The sequence below is a fragment of the Lepidochelys kempii genome, chromosome 16 (assembly GCF_965140285.1).
Source record: "Lepidochelys kempii isolate rLepKem1 chromosome 16, rLepKem1.hap1, whole genome shotgun sequence".
Lineage (NCBI taxonomy): Eukaryota > Metazoa > Chordata > Testudines > Cheloniidae > Lepidochelys > Lepidochelys kempii.
Genome location: NC_136395.1, coordinates 15,361,206 through 15,382,494, shown reverse-complemented (window position 1 = coordinate 15,382,494; position 21,289 = coordinate 15,361,206). Strand labels below are relative to the sequence as shown.

General features: G+C 47.4%; 1 protein-coding gene across 2 annotated transcripts; it reads right to left on the bottom strand.

The window, feature by feature from the left end:
- Positions 1-3,768: 3,768 nt before the first annotated feature.
- On the bottom strand, positions 3,769-10,141 carry DPM2 (dolichyl-phosphate mannosyltransferase subunit 2, regulatory). 2 transcript variants are annotated; one of them, XM_073314143.2, is made up of 5 exons: positions 10,014-10,141; positions 8,920-9,040; positions 6,886-6,975; positions 5,360-5,462; positions 3,769-5,064 (listed from the first exon to the last, which is right to left on the bottom strand). In XM_073314143.2, the coding sequence occupies exons 3-5, from the start codon at positions 6,964-6,966 to the stop codon at positions 5,006-5,008; spliced, it is 243 nt and encodes an 80-aa protein (XP_073170244.1). In that variant the 5' UTR covers positions 6,967-6,975; positions 8,920-9,040; positions 10,014-10,141; the 3' UTR covers positions 3,769-5,005. The 2 variants fall into 2 exon arrangements, with proteins under 2 accessions (XP_073170244.1, XP_073170243.1); XM_073314142.2 differs by lacking the exon at positions 8,920-9,040 and having other exon boundaries at positions 10,014-10,139.
- Between the last annotated feature and the right edge of the window lie 11,148 nt (positions 10,142-21,289).

Below are 21,289 nucleotides of genomic sequence, written 5' to 3'. Positions count from 1 at the left end.
GAGAATGGAATCGGAGATTAATGGACCAAAACTGGCATGTCGGATATTATGTCTAACTGGTGGTCACCCATCGCCCCCCTTTGGGATCCTTTAAAGAGATTTTGGGGGGACTGAATAGGGGGATTCCCTCAAGCAAAAGTCAATAGAGCTCTGCTTTGCTCTAGAGACTCTGCCTTCGTTGGTGAGCCTTGAGCATTGGGACCTCCAGCCTAGCGCACTGTGAGGCTGCCTGGACCAATGAAGACCTCTGCCTGATAGAGCAGGATCTCGTGTGTAGCTTCCCTTTCTTCGAGTATTCCCTTCCATTGCCGCTATCTTCCTCCTGTCCTCATTCTCGGCTTTTCACCTGATCCTGGAATCTGCCAGCCCAAAGCATCTGTCCGTGACTGACTAACTACCATGTATCCTGAGAACATCAACAAAAAGCTGCATTTCCCCATGCTTGCTATCCTTTCTCCCCTCCATTTCTGTATCTTGGCTGTCAAAAGCAGAAAAAGTAACCATCATTAACAGGGGCCAACTCAACATTGAGCAACAGAACTAACCCTTTCTTCCCCGTTAAGAAAGATTGCTTGAAAAAATAAGAGACTAAGCAATCTTCTTATGTGGCCTCTCCATTACTGCAAGTGTGCAACCAACGTAGCCCAGTCAATATGATCTTCAGCTAATCTCTTGATGGATGAATAGTCCTTTTAATCCATCCAGGATACCACATTATCCATCCAATATCTTCTTTTTCTGTCTCATGTTCTTCTGCCATCAACTTTCCCTTCAAGTGCCTGTAAACATGCATCGCCCACGGAACCCCATAAAATGTGCCCTGCAAATCAAATCTTTCTTTTCGTAAAATCTCTAACTAGGGTTTGCTGAGTTCCAATCATCTCCAGTACCTTTTTGTTGGTTACATGGTCTAGCCATGAGATTTTCAGAATTCTTCTGACCCATTATTTGGAGGATTGTAGTTTATAATCAACTGTTTGAATGTCCGGATTTCACAGCTGTAATTTAACACAGACCAAATGTAAGCTTTTAAGAGTCGGAATTTAGTCTTCAGATTTATGTCCCTTCTCACCAGATGTTTATTGCTCCACAATGTCTCTTCCGCTCTTGCTAGTTTGGTGCTGACATCCCATCTTCCATCTTCAGTAATGATCCTTCCAAAGTAGCAATCATTTCTCATTTGCTGTAAAGTAATACCATTTCAGTGATACCCACTCTGAAAAAGAGACTTTGGTAAGTTTGGATTGTTTGTTTTGCAGAACCCCTCCTTTAGTCCCAGAAGATGATATTAAACTGAACAGCTGGGCCAGAGCCTAGCAGGAAGGGTGAGAAAGCTGAGGGTAAGCAAGAAAGCAACGGGCAACAAGGAATCCAGAATCTCATCTTCTGTTCAACACATGCTGCACACAGAGAGCATATAGCTGGGAGAGAGCGCAGTGGGCTTGCTCAATAGACATGGGAGTTCATTTTTTCTGCCACTCTTCTAAAGCAATAAGGGTGTTAACATTGTTATGACTAAAGCTCAACTGACTGGCCCTGGTGAGCTGTTTCAGGCTTTGCTCCAAAGGCATCTGCAACGCCCAGGGTAGCTGGTGGCCCCAAGCATGGCAGGGCTCCTTCCTGCTTGAGGAAAGAGCAGACACCTCATCCATGGTGAGCCTTCATCCCTGCAGCTTCTAGAACATCTCAGGAGGTAAAAACTGCCTTCCCTTTTGGCGAGAGACAGAGGTTTCTCTTTTAAACACATTGTGCCAGAGTAACCTGCGAAGACCCTGGCAGAAGCATTCGAGGGGGAGCAGAAGGCAGCAGGCTCCTGGGAGAAGAGCGGGGAATCAGCTACATTTCACACTAAACCGGACCACTCGCTGGCCATCTCTGGCTCTGGGCCCTGTGCTCCACCAGGACAGGCTGCCTCCCGCAGTCCCTCCCCCTCCTCACCAGACCCACTGGACAGCTGAACCATTCTCTTGACAGACAGGCCATCCTGCCACTGCCACCCACACTCACACTCTCATTTCAGACTCCACACTGGGTTCATACTTGCCCTTATCTGTGAGCCTCTCCCGTGAAAATGCTTGGGAGAGTGAGTCCCTGGGCTTGTTCCAGTGACGCAAGCAGAATCCTGGGGATTATTCCAGCGGCACCCTAGGGTAGCTGGGGTTAGAAGACACAGGGAGTAGAAGCTGGAAGCAGCAGATTCCTGAAGGTGGGCGGGAAGAAATGGAGCAGCAGCAGCTCCAGGGCGGGCAGGCTAGGAAAGATGCCTGGAGTTGCTAAGAGATGAGGCTTTTGCTTCCTTTTTTCCCGAAAGCATCCAGGGGTGGAGTAACCTCATACTCATGGGAGCTGCTGCCGTTTCTCCTCTTTCCAAGCACTGAAGAAAGCAGACTGAGAAGTGCACCGGGAGAGCTCTTGAGTGGGAAGCAAGAGAGCTGGAGCAATAGGTAGTATAGAAAGGAAACGGAGGGATTTAGGACTAGCCCAACCCCCACCACCTCTGACACAGGGCCCATTCTGCCCAGGGAAGATATCAGTCCCAGCAGACTGGCCCACTGCAGGGAAGGCATTGGCAGCAGAGCGGGTACACAGTGCAGCGAGGGTGCCTTTGCCTAAGGGCTCTAAATAGAAAAGTCTGGCTGGTATCTTGCCGTTCTCACCCTATAGCCCAACTCCTGTGGCAAAGCTCCAGAGCAGCAGCTGCAAGTGGGGCCGCAGGAGAGGTGAAAGAGCCACCCCTCGGCTTCCCAGAGCAGAAGGGCTGACGCACATGGGAAGCTAGGAGCGATCTTCTATCAAACCTGAATATTCTAGAGCCTCCAGCGCAGAGCACGTGGGCAGCCCCGGTCTTTGCTGATAGCAGCCTTCTGCACTGTCCCTGTCCACCGGGGAGAAGGTAAAGCGGAGCCACTAAAAATCATTGTTATACCACAGGGGACTTTCACAGTACCTCAGAGCCCCCTCCTTTTGCACAGTTCAATGGAGTCACAGCAGTATGTGCAAACCAGTCCTGTCTAAGGCAAGTTAGTGAGCTGGTTCACAACCCTTTGGGTTTGGCAACTGGCAGACGTTCTCCTTGGAGTTCTGTGCCCTGGGCCCCACTCTATTATTTAACTATTTGTCTCATAAGATGCTGTTACCAAGTTTGCTTCTTGGCTGGTTAATTCTTTGACAGGCTCTGGCAAGGTGCTGCAGAAAGGCTCCCTGGAGTTGTCCTAGCATCTGCGCCTGTCAACAGGCCCCTCAGAGGCAGAGGAAATGGCCCCAGGCAGTTCTTACCCCTGCTGCTGGAACAAGAACCCAGCTCTGAGAGCATTCCAGTGCTGACATCTCAAGAGTGTTAGCAGACTGGTCAGGAAAATCAGAGATGCCATGAAGCATCTGAACCCCTGAACCCGAGCCTTGGTTATTGTATCTCTGCACTTTAACTGACCAACCCATGATTTATTCTAGAGAAACTACAAATCTGCACCCTCATCCTCCACTCCCAACATGCCACCCCTTGGCATCATGCCTGATCACCCTGCTCCAGAGGGGTCTCCATGTCACGTTCCCAGCTCTCTAGCATGCAGCAGATCATGGTATAACACAGGACTCAACAGCAGAATGAGGACAGGAACAAGAACCGGTCGCATCCCAGCAAGGCTTTCATAGAAGCTGCACAGTGCTCCTAAGGTTACATGCAGGCTGCATTTTCTGATTCATTGATCCGGTGGCTCCACTTCCCCGACCCTGCACCCGTCTGGGGCAGTGGAAGATCACAGACAGAGATACCGCATAATATTTATTGAGACTCCAGTTCTTCACATTCAAACAGAGCTGCCAGAACTCTACCTGCAGGGTTTGAAGCAAGTCAGCGTGCTAAGGCTTGAAAACACCCTGCTGCTTCAGCCCTGCCTGGCTCAGAAAAAGCACGGCTTCCGGCAGCTTGCATGCTCTTCCCCCTCACAGGCCTATGCCAACCATGAACGTAGAAAGTTGTTCATAAGTATAAAGCAGAGCCAGTGGCTTCACTGGACAAGTATTAATACCACATTTATCAGGACAGTATCTGAGCCCCTCTCCCCTTCTTCTTCAGTTGCTGTTCAGCAGAGCAGAACTTTCTTCTCCATCCCCATTCAATGCACGCACCCTGCGGAGAATAGAACAGCATGGAGAACAGTGATGCACCTTGTGCACAACAACAGAGGACCTCACCTCTCCATTACCTCCTCTGCACAGTGGGCCGGGAAGGAGGCTATAAAGCTTGTGGCTTCCCTGTAACATGCCATGCATGGTGGAGAGGCCACCTTTCTCCTGACTAAGATAGGACAGACAGCCTGTGTGTGCATAAGAGCAGGTGGACTGGGGTGGAATGTGACCTCTCGGCAGTAACTCTATTTGTACAAGATGTTGATGGTTCACCACTCCTCCAGTAGGTAAGTGGGGAGGGGGATCTCTCCCCTACCTGCCCTTTGAGCTTTAGAGAGGAGCACTTTTTTATCCATGATCTTGTTTTTTCACATACTGGATCCACTATAAAAAACCTAAAGTAGCCAGTTAAAAAATGAAAGAAACAAACCAAGTAAAGGAGGTGTCTGCAGCAGAGAGGAGGAAAGTCTCTGAAGTCTGAGCCTTTCACTCACTAGCACTGCCTGGTGCCAGAACAGCATCACCTTAGTACAGGATTACGGTCCTTGCACTGTGTGAGTCCAAAGCCATCAGCATGCCAGGATTATCCCAACCTAGGTACAGATTCAGTAGGGCTGCTGTTCTGGTCCCTCACTAGAGGAGTCCTGTGGGTCAGACAGTTTCATTTCCCTTTGGGCAGTAAATTGTAAACTATAGCTAGATACAAGTCTCAGGGTAGGGGTCATGGAAAGAGGGCACAGCAAAGTCCAATGTCCATTCAAGCATGTGACAGAGTCTTAGAGTGGAGTGTCCTCTTGTTTCTGCACGTGGAAGTCTTGTCCCTGTTGACGCATTCCAGGCCAGGCACCTTCTGCCTGCCTCTCCCATCCTGCTGTCTTCAGTCTGATTTCTTTGCAGGTTTTCTGTTCTTCCACATCACAATCATTACAAAAACCCCTAACACAGGAAAGAGAGAGAGACTGAGTAAAACATAACCGCTGCCAGCTGCTGTGGCTTTTTAAACACGCTGCTACGAAAAATGGAACCTCATCACAGAAGGAGAGAGAGGCAATTCCACTGTGCAGAAGCTCACATTCAATTCCACTGTGCAGAGTCACAGACAGGGCACTGCTGTGTGGAAGCTCACACCACATGAGCCTTAGATACTGGCAGTTCACTGCTGTCAGCAATCAGATGAAACATTAGTGACCAACTTTTAAAGAGATCAGAATAAGACAGAAATGTGACTCACCTACAAACAGCACCAGAAGGAGCCCTGCGATCACAGGAATGGTAACCGAATACTCCCTGGGCAAGAAGAACTTATGAATCCCGTGATCACTGTCAATGAAGGGCTGCAGGAAACAAAAGTGAAGGGCACAACTAAGTTGGGCAATACAAAGACAACTCTCCAGCACCCGGAGCTTTATGGTTGCAACACTGGGACAGTTAACCTCAAGAGCCACAATTACCCCTCGGCTTGAAAATTAAACCCAAGTAACGAGATAACATGCCTGTTCAATAACCTAGACTAGCGTGCAGTAGGTACTTTAGCTACTGCTGTAGACAGAGAATGTAATAAGCGAAGGGCAGCTGAACAAGTGGAATATATCCATGGTACTGTAGTAAGCATGTGACACCAGGGATGTCAAAAGTGCTGCTGTCTAATGGCTTGAGCATAGGAGCAAAAAACTCAGGGGTTCTAATTCAGATTTCCTCACTGCCTGGGACTGAATAAATCACTTATCCCCAGGAGGGTCTCAGCTTCCCTCTCTTGGAAAGTCACAATACTATTTACTCCACTTCACAGAGGTGTTGCAGGTTTAGTTAAATGCTGCAGAACTTTGCACCTATACCCATTGCTACCAGATAACCCTTATACAGCATAGGGATGTAAAAGGTTAATCAGTAAGCACTAGACTTACCAGTTAACTAACCTTAACCGTTAACCTCAGTGGCCCTGCACCAGGCCGACCAGCGCCCAGCCACGGCTGGACCACGCCCACTGGAGCTACCTTGGATAACGGTTAACCGGTTAAACAATATAATTTTAATCGTTTAACCGGTTAACTTTCTTAACCAATATTTATACCCCTAATACAGCACTCTAACGTTCAGAGAGTGTACAAACAATACAGGGTTTGTAACAGCAAAACAATAAACTTTTGAATTCAGAGGGGGAACCCAAAAATGTTCAGATCTTGGACTGGAAGCTGCCAGGGATTTAGATGCCAATCCAAAGCTTTAACAAACCTCGAGTCTAAAAACTGGCCCGGAAAGCTCAAAAAAAAAAAAAAAAAGCTTCCTTATATGATTTCCCATACGTCCTGCTTCGTACTGGGCTGGAGATCCCACATGAATGGACTCTCGTATTTCAGTTCTGCCACTTCCCATGAGAACCAGGAAACAGATGGGGCGTGGAAGTGAAAAATAATGGGAGAACAACCCTTTTTTGAAAACCCCAGAACTATTTTGGGGTTGAGTTTTGGGTGAAGGTTCAAATGTGTGGAACTTTATCCAAACCAGTGCATCTACCCAACAAGGCACACTGCTACGGATAACCCTATAGTTATCCTTTGTGGTTGACCTTTGGGTGAAGGTTCAAATGATCAAGGTTTTAAATGGCAGACTGGGCAAGAAGGAGTTTTTAGTAATTGCTTTTCAGCTTGCACATACTTAGACAAACAGAGTAACACCTCTAAAGAAAGTCTAAACAAACAAACACAACAGTGAAGCCATTGAGACTGGAGTAACCAGAGTGTGTGTGGGGATCCATACCAGTATAATAATCCAGATGGTGTAGTAAACAAAAAGAAGGAGGCTAAAGGCTACCAAGCCAAATCCAACCAGTTGGTCCATTGCTGTGGCCTGGAATATAAGAGAGTCAAAAGTCAAAACAATTCAGATCCTCCAACTGAATTACAGTCAGTATAAATGGCACAATGACATTTAAAGTACAAGTGTATATTACAGCCCCTAGTATGGTGGGGACCTGGTCCGTAACGTTGACCTGAATTTCATGGGTTAGTTGTCATGGCTCGCCACTGATGGCATCTGACCAAAAGATTTATAGGTTCTTGTCCAATTCAGACTACGGGGTCCAAGAACTCAGAGAGTTCTATACTAGGAGAGGACTTTTGGGGTGCTTGGCAAAAACACTTACACTGAGGACAATACCAAATTGATAAAAACTTTATTGAGATTAACAAAAGAATAATAAATGCTATAAAATTTAAGACTGCAAAACAGTAAAAGAATTCCAAAACTCCTGGTGGTAACATTCCTATTATAAGTACCTTAACTTAACATACTCACACCCTTCCTCGAGGACCCGATAATAGGAGGTGAAGGACCAGCCTTACTCCTGGCATGTCCAATAACACGATGATGCTGGCTTCCCCAAAAGTTAGGAATGTTGAGTAGTTATACTACACTACACAAGCTGAACTGAAAGCGTGATAGAACATAGACTGATAGATTGATAAAAGGATAGTCTACAGAATATAGAAGGACAAAGAAAGGAAAGAGCTAAAAGCCCCCTATGATATCCTTACAAGGTATTTTATAGGATCCTGATGCTATGCAATTCAGGCCCAACCTACTATACCCAAATCTTATTTCTGTACCCTAAGAAATTTACGGGTACTCTTATCCTATAGGTTAGTGGATTATGACACTTACTCTCTACATATTATCTCACTCCAAAAACTGCCAATCTAGGCTCTCTTGGCAACTTCCAGGTTTGTGGTGTACCCTGTGGTTACCAACCGGTTGCAGACGCCGGATAAATCCATTCAGTGTTGTGAGTAGTTCCTCCCTTTGGTTCCCCAAAGGTCAGGGACCATTCCTATCTGTGCCAAAGGTTGCCAGTTTTTATGATGACTTACTCTTAACTGATTATACTTTTAGCTATTTAGTGGATCTTACCGGATACAGGCTGGTAGGCTTCTTGCATTTCAGCAAAACTTATTCTATGTATAATTATTAGGAAACACATTTCATAGGAATTAATACTGATAAAATATAAGAATGAAATGGATTAATTCAGAAAGAGAAACATATTATTTGATACGGCTGGCTGAATTAGGAGGATATAATAGCTAGCAAAATAATCCTATGGGCTACAATAACTAGCACTCCTACCTGCGATGGTAGTACAAATAAATAAAAATGCAGTTATATGTATCCCTTCTAGGTTGCAGCTCCTGGCCATGAAGATACACCACTGTAGTTTTGGAACAAAAGCCAAAAAAGGAAAAATACTTGGCAAAAATATTGCCATAAATGCCTCAGTAATAAAACCCATCCCCTCTTGCTCTGAAATAGTGACAGGTTTCTTATCATGCTTCTGTGAGATGCTCATCAACTTGTGGTTCACTCAGTCCCTTGTAACTGAAGCAGTTACTCTTACTCAGAGGCTGCAGCAATGTCCCCTGTGCTATGATCCTAGAAATCTCAAGCTGAGCAGATCAGTAAGTAGATGGGAGATCTTCTAGGAAAACCCAGGAAGCTGTCAGAAGTGGTGGTGGTGATTCACTGCAGTCAGCGCAGACTTTGATCCAGAAGGGTGTTAAGAGGCACTGTGCTACTGGGGTGTCTTTTTTTTTTTTAATGATATGGAAAACCAAGGTCGAGCACATGAGATTATTAATGAGCCCAAATCACTTTCTGAAAGACCAGGGATGTGAACTTCCCTATCCTGGTCAAATTCTAATTCACATAATTACAACCTGGCTACCCAATCAACTCCTGAGTTCAATTTATTTTGATAATCTTAACACCTTGCATTTCATGAATGCTCAAATTCCTCACCTCAACACAACATTAACACAGCTTCATTGTGAGGCCAATATAATCATATGAGTCAAGCTCCACCATGTTCACCTATGAAACTCCTAAGGTGCTGATCTTCATCGCTGAAAGGCAGCCACGTCTGGGGTGGAACAGGGACACCATTCTGCATGACTAAACTATGCTTTTAAAGACAAGTGAAGGGGGAATCCCTCAACCAGGAGCAACTGGGTGACTGGGGTGGGGTGGGGTGGGGATTGGATCCATGGTGGGGAAACAGAAGGTCATTAATGGGGTTGGAACCTGGCCTGGACACTTAGGCTAACCCTGCGTGGGGGGGCCTCTGGACCTCCAGCGCCAGGGTCCTGGGGTTTATATCATCCCATGAGTGCTGCAGCTCCAGCAGCACAGCACCGCCTAGCAATGGGGAAAGCCCCAAAGGATTAACCCCTTCGCTCCTCCTCCCCCCTCCCATCTGATGAGGGGGATTAACCCCTTCGCTCCTCCTCCCCCCTCCCATCTGACCAGGGGGATTAACCCCTTCGCTCCTCCTCCCCCCTCCCATCTGACGAGGGGGATTAACCCCTTCGCTCCTCCTCCCCCCCCATCTGACCAGGGGGATTAACCCCTTCGCTCCTCCTCCCCCCTCCCATCTGACGAGGGGGATTAACCCCTTCGCTCCTCCTCCCCCCTCCCATCTGACCAGGGGGATTAACCCCTTCGCTCCTCCTCCCCCCTCCCATCTGACGAGGGGGATTAACCCCTTCGCTCCTCCTCCCCCCTCCCATCTGACGAGGGGGATTAACCCCTTCGCTCCTCCTCCCCCCTCCCATCTGACGAGGGGGATTAACCCCTTCGCTCCTCCTCCCCCCTCCCATCTGACCAGGGGGATTAACCCCTTCGCTCCTCCTCCCCCCTCCCATCTGACGAGGGGGATTAACCCCTTCGCTCCTCCTCCCCCCTCCCATCTGACGAGGGGGATTAACCCCTTCGCTCCTCCTCCCCCCTCCCATCTGACGAGGGGGATTAACCCCTTCAAGTCCTTCCCCCCGTGCCCGCCCGAAGGGAAACCAGCCCACACCAATTTCCTCCCCCAAGGGGCTGCCGGGACCCACCATGGTCCCCGCCGAGCGCCGCCGCAGACTCCGCCGCAGCCCGCTCACCAGGCTCAGACACTTCCGGGGGCACCAGGCCAATCAGCAATCGGCATTTTGGGTCCGCAGCATCACCGGAGTTGTCCTGGCACAATTGCATCATGGGGGATGTAGGCTCTACGTGGCCCTTCCCGCGGGGCATCATGGGGGATGTAGGCTCTACGTGGCCCTTCCCCCGGGGCATCATGGGGGATGTAGGCTCTACGTGGCCCTTCCCCGGGGCATCATGGGGGATGCAGCCTCTAAGTGACTACTTCCCCCCAGGGCATCATGGGAGATGTAGGCTCTACGTGGCTCCGTCCCCCCCGGCCACGATGGGGGTTGTAGGCTGCGCTGCAGGCCTGTCTCCTGCCAAGCCTCTGGGGACTGTGGTGTGGGTGGGGTGTGTGACTGTAACAGACCTAGGCATCATTCACCATGTGACAGCAATCCGTGTAAACCCCTACTTCCTTTGAAATGGGGAACTGAAAGGGGGCATGGGCTGCTCAAAGTGGGCCCCAACTTTCCTTTTTGTAAAACCAAGATTTTATCAAACGTAAAGCCAACGCTGTGCTTCCAGCAGGGGTTTTCTTTTCAATGCCAAGAGCCCACCTTCTCCTTTCCACCAAACAAACCTTCCTCTGCAGCCTTCGTACGACCAAAGAGTAGAACTAACTGTAAATAAAAGCCAACGTTAGGCTGTCTCCAAGCAAGGAAGTGCACAAAGGAAAACAGACCAGGAAAACACACGTGCTGTTTAAAATTATTTCCAACAATCATGAGCTAGAAAATTCCTTCCCACCTCCCAGCAGGAGATTTTACAAAATCAACGTTCAGTTTAAAGAAAAGAAGTACTCGTTCCGTTTGTATCCCACAGGGAAAGGCTGCATCCAGCTCCACATCTCAGTCTAGCTGGGTTTTAATATGCCAGGAGGATCCGTCCTCTGGCCCCCTTCCGATCTCTTCCCTCAAATGGAAGGCTGGGTAGGTTTGCTCTGGCTGGTATTTCTCACCTAAGTTCCAGTGTGATCAGGTCCCGGACATGTTCTCCACATAGGATGGGACGATCAAACATTCTGCTTCTCAGCTGCTTTTGGTTCAATTTGGGGGACTCCTCCCAACAGACAGGATGCATAAAGGTGAGCCCCTGTAAGTGCCTGATGAAGGGTGGGACAAGCTTGATCAACCTAGCTGCAGTGATGCATCTGGGAAAGTTTCTTGAGCTCAGTGGTAAGCTGGCTCAGGAAGAACAGGGAAGAGGGCTGGAGGTCTCAGCCTTGTTCAGTCACAGTCACTCTTTCAGCGAGCCAGCAGACTTCACTGCCACAGGCTGCCTAGACGCAGAACATGTTTAATAGTCAGGTAAGGAAGAAGGCTGGTTGGTTGTGAACCAAACAGTAACATTCCTTTACCAAGCATGGCTGCAGCGCTTAGGCTAACATTAAAGGGCCAGCTAGAACAGGGACAGTAAGCAAGGCTAGACGGTTGTATAAAACACAGCAGGAGATTACATTTCCATTCGGGAGGTTCTTAAGTAAAGCCTGAATGATTTGTTGTACGGGGTAACATTTTCAAAAGCACCGTAGTGGCTTAGTAGCCAGCCAGTAGCCTAAGTCCCACTTTCAAAGGTGACAAGCACTTTTAGGAGAAAATCAGCGAGACTTTAGGCTAAGTCGCTTGGGTGCTTTTGAAATGTTTGCCCTAGATCTAGTCACAGACAACATGGGAAATATTCATGTGCGACTGGTGGGAAGCATGCAGAAAACTTCAGAAAGAATTTGTGCCCGTCAGAAATAGAATCGTTCTGGAAAAATTCAGGATCTGCCCAGCCCAGCCCTTTGTGTTCTCTCTCTTAGGGACCCCAGCTCCAGGGATAAAACCACCTGCTACATTGGCTACAGAGAACACAACAATAATGAATTTAATTACAGCAACACTACGGACATCCTCATTGTTACTTATCACAGTAATGAGACTAAGTGCAAGAAGTGGAGGACTTCAACTTAAGAGTTTGTCTACACAGGGAAATTTACTGACATCATTATACCGTATAGTTATACCTTAAATAATTGGCACAGACGCTAAAGGATCCCAGAACTCAGAGGGAGAGGGCAACAGCGCAAGATTAGCAGGCTCCAACAGGAAGATTGCAAGCCCTGGGAAATGATGGGCCCCCATTCCCTAGAAAGAGGACTGCAGCAAAACACGGTGTCACTTCTCCTGGGGGTAGAGCTGAGCTGTAGCTCTCCCCTAGTCACCCACCAAGCCTTTCCCCCAGCAGTGAATCAGACCTTTTAAATACTCCTACTACATGGGGAAACCTACCAGTGTCATTATACCAGTATAAGTAGTCTCACAGTAGAGCCATGGTCACTGCAGACACTGACTGATTCCTGTGTGGAATTCAGCTGTTGATTCAGGGTGCCCCAGAAAACCAGCTCTGGCCTTTGGGGCCCAAGGGATGGGGTGGGGATGGTTGAGACCAGTTCATAGATATGGGAGAGGCATTGGGCCTCCAGTGAGAGGGGGAGGGTTACTCTGGGCTCCTCCTAGATGCCACTCCAGGCTGTATCGGGGGGCAGGTTGTCCTGGGGGTCTGGGCACCAGCTGCCTTCACACAGTAGTGCTAATGCTTGCTCTGCCTGTCTCCAGCCCTATCCAACAGCCTCTTGAAGACTCTGGCTCATTCCAGATGCAGCTCCCTGCACTCTGCCTCTTATGCCTTGGGAGATTTTTTTTCCAGCAGAGCCCCTGCCCCAGTAGCTGCCAACCTGAGGATGCGGGGCCTGGCTGCATCAGACTCCTCCTGTTTGCAGTGGCTGTAGCTGAGGCCCTTTACTGCATGTTCGGTAAGTAGATCTCTCAGCCCTCAACTTCTCCCACGTCCTGCAAAAAGCAGCAGCAAGGTGGGGTGGGGATGGGGAAGCACCTTTGCTTTGCCTCAAAAGTTCTGCTTTCATCCAGCCTGGTTGGAGATTCAGCTGTGGTGTCTAGTTACTACTGGGCAAGGAGCAGGAAACCATATGAAAAGTGGCCTGTGACAGACAGGTGACTTTGGAGAAGGTTTTCTGTGTCACAGGAGGGCTGGATTCAGAGTAACAGCCGTGTTAGTCTGTATTCGCAAAAAGAAAAGGAATACTTGTGGCACCTTAGAGACTAACCAATTTATTTGAGCATAAGCTTTCGTGAGCTACAGCTCACTTCATCGGACTGACTCTGGAGATTTCCCCCTGGAGAACTGGGCCTTAACCAACCCAGATTAGTTGTGTGATTCCTACTCAGCCCCAAGACAGAGGGCTTGTCTATGGGTGCAGCTGCGCCACCGTAGCGCTTAGTGAAGACGCTAGCTACACTGCGGGGAGAGCTCCTCCCATCAGCATAGGTCCCCACCTCGGTCGAGGGGAGAAGCCCTGCTGTTGACACACATCGGGGGTTCAGTCTGTATAACTACATCCCTCAGGGGTGTGGATTTTTCAGTAGCAAGTGACGTTGTTGTACTGACATAGGTTTGTAGTGTAGACCGAGCCTCAGGCTAGGTCTATACTTAAAAGGTCCACATAGCTACATCGGTCAGGGGTGTGAAAAAGCCATCCCGGCCTGACAGAGCCCTGCCCACCTCCCTTCAGTGTAGACACCGCTACGTTGACAGAAGAATGCTTTTGTCGACACGGCTACACTCACACAGTCGCTGCAGCGTCGAGGCATACCCTCAGGCAAAGCCCCATTCTAGCTGTGTAATGTTATGGGTGGGGGGATGAGGCAGAAGGGTGGGGAATCAAAAATGGTTTGAGGGACTGAGCTGGATTTTTGTCCCGACTGTGGCTGGTTACACAGATCGCCCGGCACTAGGGGGAGCAGCTGCCCAGGGAAGCCAGGCGCATTCCTGTATTCAGGGCTGGCCCTGGTCAGTTTTACACACACAGCCACCTCTGATCAAATGAAAGTGACAATGGAACTGACAGCGGCCCCACTAATAGGCCAGGTCCCATATTCTTACTCCCCAAGAAACACCTGTCCACCCTACCCCCATACCTGCAGCAATCCTTGAGCTGCCTTTTACCCTCACCTAGATCCACCTGGAGCAGAGGCCAGTGGTGATAGAAGGAAGTTATAAAATAGGAATCAAGGGGGTTAGTTGGTATGACAGAACTGCTGGGAAAACAAAGGGCCTGAAGGAAATGTGGCCCAGTAGGCAGAGCACTGGTCTGGCCTCGGAAGAGCTGGGTTCTGTTCCTGGCTCTGCCTCTGGCCTGCTGCGTGACCTCGGGTAAGTCACTTCACTGCTCTGTAACTCAGTTTCCCCAGCTGTCCAATAGGGATGGTACTGACCTCTTTTGTACAGTGCTGTGAGATCTACTGCTGAAGAGGGAGGTACTGTTGTTATTCTCCACTGCTTGCATCCCAGGAATTGTTCAAATCTGTGTGAAAAGGGTGCAACCCACAAGCACCCAGGAGAATGCAGACAACTGGTGCGGTGACTACACAGAAGTGACTACACCAGGTGCCAGGCAGGGGAGAAAAGGCCCATGGTATTTGCCAAGATGGATGAGCCACTGCAGGCATTGAAAATCCAAGACAGTGCACAGTTACAGACAGGGCACCGTGCCACGAAAGCCCCAATCAAGGAGTTCAGCAAAAAAGGGGGGCCCCACCAGAGAACAGGTAGACGGGAGTAACCACCATCCTACATGGCCCCCAGAGGTTGATCTTCTAGCTGTGTAGGTGTGGTGGTCACTGGGGGGGGAAAGGCAGTGACAGAGGTCAATATGGTCATTTTCCCCTTGTACTCCCTTGTCTGTCTGCCTCTAGCTGTCTTATGCTCTGGAGCAGGGACTGTCTCTCTTCTGTGTTTGCATCTAGCACAATGGGGGCATGGTCCAGGGCTGGTACTCCTAGGTGCTACTGAAATACAAGTTACAGCAAACAAAGATGCAATACATCCCCACACGGTAATAGCCTTCAGATCACCCTGGTGTTGAAGAGAATCATTTCGGATTCCCATTATCGGTCTGTACTAGAACCATCTGCCTCTGCAAGTGACGATGCAGGATGGAGAGGTAGGAAGGGATGCCTACACCTTCCACTAGATTAGGTAGCACAGACCTCCTACCCTATCCCATGATTTGGGAGACGGGGATGAGTTTTCGTCCACTGAAGAGAGACACGCCCCAGGTCTGAACTCTCAGGGGACCTACGGGTTGTTTTGCTTAATCTCCCCCGGAAAGGCACATCGAAGTGGAAGAATCAGCCTCCCACTCTCCCGGATTAACTGTTGTTTCCCAACAAGCTGCAAACAGTAACAGGAGGAAGGCCCAAAGCTGGGTAACAGGTTGGAGAATGCAGAAGGCATTAATTACAGAAGAGCTAACAGACCCAAGGAATTATTCCAGGGATTTCCACAATTCTGAGAAGAACCAGAGAGGACTGAATCAGATGCGAAAAGCATCATCATTTCCAGATTGTTTGCTGACGTACAGCAATGTGCAAGAGGCAAGGAACCTTGAAGGTTAGGAATTACTCACTGCCACACAGGACTTCATTTCAATGCTACGCCAGGCCTTGCAAACTGGATATTAATTTAACGTGTTTGAAAAGCCTGAACAAAATATTTACTTCCAAAGGAAACCAAATTGTGCTGTTGGCTGGAACACAAGATCACTCTGTGCACTGTTACATACAAGCCGAATATTTCATCCTGGGCTGTCTCCCATTAGGGCCATGAGTTTCTTAAATATAGAATAGTCTTGAAATGAAAACCCAGCTGGAGATATAGTTAGAGAGTTCCAAAAAAGCCCATGTTGAAACAGCAGATCAGCAGCTAGATAACATTCACTGAACTCTCTGTGGCCATGAAGGATGCATTTATATTTAACCCACAATCTAATTCTTTAACGTTGTTTGTTAACTCATTAAGTGACCTATGCAGAATCTGAGTTTACAGCCAATGCTGATTTAAGAGTTTGCTCTATTTAGCACAGAGGTGTGTTGAGATTTAATTCATCTCCCTGACTAAGTTATCATGAGTGATCAGACAGTACGTCACAAGTCTGTCTAGATTCTAGGACCAGTAACTTATCATTGGTAAGGTGCCATCAGCTTAGTGGATATGAACTGACTGCTTTTCAAACATCCTGCCAACTTGAGAAAAGAACTTCATTCAAATCCAGAAACCTCTCTTATTAACAGTGAACTCTGCTTCATTTTCTTCCGAAGTCTGTTTTATGACTTCAGAACAGCTCGTGGCCAGGAGACCAAATCCAGCAAGGACACTGGTTGGGCTATAACCCTGCTTATTTTATTTAGCCAAGGTGAGACATCTGCACCTCACAAAAAAGGAGGTGAGGGTGGAGGCAATTGACAATGGTTAGTGGGGTTTAAAGTAATGTTTGTAAAGGGCTTTGAGGATAAATCTCTACCTGTTGTTGCAAGAAAACAGATTAAATGCTCTTATGTGTAGATAAGAATCAAGGGAGCCACCTCCCTCCCTAAAAATGTTAAATGCTGAAAGCCCTTCCTTCCTGAAACTGGAAAGTCACAAATGCCATGGAATTTGGCTGGATTGCAATTTGGCTCAGAAGCCTTGAGGAAGGAATCTGAGTGGAAGTTAAGTTTGCACATTCCAGTTTCTAATTGGACTCCATTCCTGATTCCTTCTTGCCGGCTCTTGCTGCGCCTTAGGGCTTGTCTTGATGGTGGAAACTTCCTGGTGCAGCTAGAACAGAATAACTGTTCCTCAGTAGCTATTCTGGTATAACTGCCCTGGTGGATACTATTGCAAAATAAGTTATTTTATTCCAGACTAATTACTTCATTTTCAAATGGCTCTGCTCTGGAACAGTGGCTCCAGCCCGGGCAGTTGTTCTGGAATAGCTAGAGCAGGTTATTCCACTATACCTGTGCCAGGTAGTTTCTCCCATGTAGGCAAGGAATATTCACAGCAGAACCAGGGCCTGGCTTCCTAAAAAGAAGCTAAAATGAAGGGAGCTAGAAAAGACTTGCTTCTTGTGGTTTTTACCTCCCTCCAGATTGTGCCTCTGATTGACCAGGGGAAGCGGGGAACCCTGTCCCAAGAGATGGGCATTTGTAAACACAGCAAAGAGAAGGAGAACAGGCTATTGGAGGCTGTGGAGCTGGAAGCCAGAAATGCCTCAGCTCGATAGTCAGCTCTGGCAGGCACAGTGAGCTACAAACAGCCTCTCAGTTAATCCCCCCGGCCCTGCGATGCAGAGCATACTCAGACTGAAAACACCTGCTGTACATCCATTTGCTTCATTCATAGATTTGAAAAGTCAACAAAGAGTAAGGGCTTGTCTACACTGGCACTTTACAGTGCTGCAACTTCCTCGCTCAGGAGTGTGAAAAAACCCCTCGTGGAGGTGGGTTTTTTAGAGCCGTGGCAGTGCTTTAACATTGCCGGTGTAGACGAGCCCTAAGATACAGCAATCCTTCCGCAATGTCCCAGCAGCAAGAGAGGGGCAGGCTGGGACAGCGACAATAACACAGACCCAAGTCTGTGGCCAGCCTCCTAGGAGGAAGGTCAGCCTTGTGGTTAAGGCAAGGCACTTAGATATACAATGCTGAGGGACGTGGCACCTAGAAAAAAAAATCACAGGAATGCCTCTGCAATCTATAAAGCCTGAGCTCGGTGCCTAGGTGCCCTATACAATGAATGCGGGGAGAGGCACCCTTCTAGTCTGACCTCCTGTGTAGCACAGGCCATAGAGCTTCCATAAAATAACTCCTGGAACAGATCTTTTAGAAACAAATGCCCAGTCTGCATTTAATTACGGTCAGTGATTAGGAATCCACCATGACCCTTGATACATTTTCCAGTGGTTAATTACTCTGTTAAAAATTTACATCGTATTTCCAGTCTGAATTTGTCTGGCTTCAACTTCGAGCCATTGGATCATGTTAGACCTTTCTCTACTAGATTGAAGAGCCTATTAAATAGTTGTTCCCCGTATAGGTTCTTCTAGACGGCAACTAAGTCATCCCATAACCTTCTCTTTGTTAAGCTAAATAGGTCGAGCTACTTGACTCTATCACTGTAAGGCAGGCTTTCTAATCCTTTCACCATTCTCCTGGCTCTTCTCTGAAATCTCTCGGATTTACCAACATCCTTGAATCATGGGCTCCAGAACTAGACATCGGATTCCAGCAGCAGTGCAGCAAATGGAGAAGTAAAAGAACCTCTACTCCTACCCGAGATTCCTCTTTATGGATCTCAGGATCCCATTAGCTCATTGGGCCAGAGTCAGAGAGAATGACAAAAGAGGGAAATAATCCTTCCTCTCCTCCACTCCTTAAATGTCTCGTCTATTTGGACTACCCTCCTTTGTGCAGACACTTAGGAAGCGTATGTGCATTGCTGCACTTTGCCCTACCCTGCTGTGCCTAGCACAATGGTATTCTTATCTTGAGGCCGCTATGTACTTCTGCACTACAAATAATCATGTGCTAAATTAAACAGGCACCTAAAACACAAATCTACAGATTACAGGATCCATCAAAGGGGTGGGGATACATTAGTGCATGTTTGCACAGTGCTCTAGGGACTAGATTAAGAACACTGGTGCTGCTGTTGAAATGTGGGCAAATGCCTGACCTAGAAAGCAAATGGAGCAGAATTTGCCTTGCTCCCACCAAGTGCCGGTGGTGAATTTCCTTTTGTTAAACAGTTCTCAAAATGCAGCACTCAGGGTCTAAAAAAGGGCCAAGGCTTCTTCCAGCACTGGCCTTTATTTGCTTAGGGTTAACAGGTTGATCTGGTTTCAATTCCCATGAACACCTGGTCTTTGTGAGCCTTTTGACATCTTGAAACGGATTGACTGTGTGGATTAAAATCAGCTCATTCGGCCAACACTAAGTATTCTATGTAGCCAGAAGAATGCATCCTAAATCACATTAATGCAGTTTTCGCATGCAATCCCCTACTCCACAGGGTGGATAAAAAATGATTTTTAAAAAATATTTTATTTAAATTGGATTTTTAAATATTATTTAAATTATAATACTTAAAAAAACTAATTTAAAATGAATTTGAATGTAATACAGAATATATTAAGGCCTAAATTTATTATAATCTCTTTAAACATTTAAATAAAAATTAAGTAGCCTGAATTCACGAGTCTATAAAAATTTTTTGAGTTCAAGGCCGCTTTTCTATGTAAAGAAAGAACCTAGGGAAAAACATTAACTTTGGAGGTCAAGTTTCATAGAGAATAGGTCATGTGCAGTATTAAGGGCTTGATCCTGGGTAGGTGAGGAGGGTGCTCAGGGGGTGCTCTACTGGTTGCAAGAGACTGGCAAAGTCATCACAGGCACTGGGACCCAGCCGCTGACACCATGGTGTATCCCATAAGTCTCCCTGGGTGGTCTCATACCCCTATTTTATAGCTCCTCCCTACCTGAGCTCTGATTGGCTTAGTTCTCAAATTATGAATTTTTATGACTCCACTCAGTCACCATTTTCTAACATACTAAAAATGCCTAATTAATAAAAATCTGAAAATATGAAGCGACATAATTGCTTAAGTAAATGGATGTCGTTACAGTGTACTCTCCTGGGAAGCAAAAAGATGTACCAAATCAAGTGTAAAGGTTCCATGTAGCTATAAATCAACATATTTTAATGAAAAAAGAAAAGGAGGACTTGTGGCACCTTAGAGACTAACCAATTTATTAGAGCATAAGCTTTCTTCAGAAGAAGTGAGCTGTAGCTCACGAAAGCTTATGCTCTAATAAATTGGTTAGTCTCTAAGGTGCCACAAGTCCTCCTTTTCTTTTTGCGAATACAGACTAACACGGCTGTTACTCTGAAACCTGTCATATTTTAATGGTTATATCATCCAATGAGAATGCACCATTTTCTAGGAAATAACAGAAGTACAAATGGAAAAGTTGTTTAGAATCAGTGATTTAAATCGAGGCTTTCCACTTGGTGGTTTAAATCACCTTGATTTAAAATCAGTCCACCCCTGCCAGGAAGAAAGAGAAAAGAATGAGCTGTCTTGCATTGCTCCCAACCAGCCAGTTGAAAGGTATTAATGGTGCTAGAAGGGAGCCCATGGGGCAAGTGAGGAAGTATATGGGGTGGGATTTAAAAGATTTGGGCATTTGATAACAGAGAGAAACTTTTTGGGGGAGGATGAAGCAAAACCCAGGATGCCAAGTTTAACCAGTGTGCAGCTCCAAGCAAGTATCTTGGAAAGGGTGCAGGTTGAGTCTGTCTACAGGAAGGGTTCTCATTTCTCCCTGGCTGGCACTTCCCCTTCCATGTGCAATCTCACAACCACCCTGTAGTGGCGACAGCCATAACCTTCATGGAAGGGGAATACTGGGGCCAGGTCTATGCTACAAAGTTTTGTCAGTATAGCTGTGTCTGTCACTCTCCCCTCCCGCCAGCTGACATATGTATGCTGGCAAATCCAGGCGAGCACTTCCGTGGGCCCAGCTATTGTCGTCAGGGAGGTGGTGTTACCACGCAGCAGAAAAACTCCTTTTCTAGGTATAGGCAGCTTTACATGAGGTGGCTCTGCCCGTATAGCTGTATCACCAAAACCTGGGTAGTGTGTAGACTAGCCTAGCCCTCTGAAGCTGTTTAATAGATTCCCGGCTTCTCCACAGTTCAAATGAGGGACCAGAACCATGTGTTCAGCCAGATCGCTGCAGATGGCCAACAGATGCTCCACGGACCAGTCTGGGAACCTCTGCCTTTTGTCTTTCCGGACAAAAGCAGTAGTCAATGCAGGCACACAGGGTGGATCTGGTCTGCCCAGGATCAAACACTATCTTTTCCTGTACTGGGCAAGATGGTGGTAATTGCATCAACGCAGACCAAACTCCCTTTCCATGTATTGCTCAGGCATTTCAGCTAGATCTACTTTGCATCTTTCTTGTATTCCTCTTTGAGACTGGAAACCCCCCACCCCCATTTCAGGGGATCCACTACACGTTGGGTGTGGGGCTTGTGCTATTTGCAACCCTCTTGATTTCCCTTCCGACCCACCTCCAGTAATTAAGTCAAGGGAGGGAGAGTCCTGCTAAATAAGCCCTTCATAGCTTAGCTGCTATCCCAGAATTCCTGGAGCGATTCCATGGGTCAATTATTTGTATTGCAGGGACATGTAGGAGCCCACTGTGCAAGGTACTGCATATACACAGCTTCACTTTCATCAGCAAGGAGATTAAGAAAACCCAAGATGCAACTGGGGGGGGGAGGGATGGGGGAGAGAAACAAACCAAGGATCAATAAG

What these genes read in the sequence shown, in the direction of transcription:
- DPM2 (XM_073314142.2), bottom strand. An exon ending in CCATCTGGATTATTATACTG is followed by an intron (nt 5,463 to 6,885) that starts GTATGGATCCCC and finishes TGTTTCCTGCAG; the next exon opens with CCCTTCATTGACAGTGATCA. An exon ending in CCTTCTGGTGCTGTTTGTAG is followed by an intron (nt 5,065 to 5,359) that starts GTGAGTCACATT and finishes TTCCTGTGTTAG; the next exon opens with GGGTTTTTGTAATGATTGTG.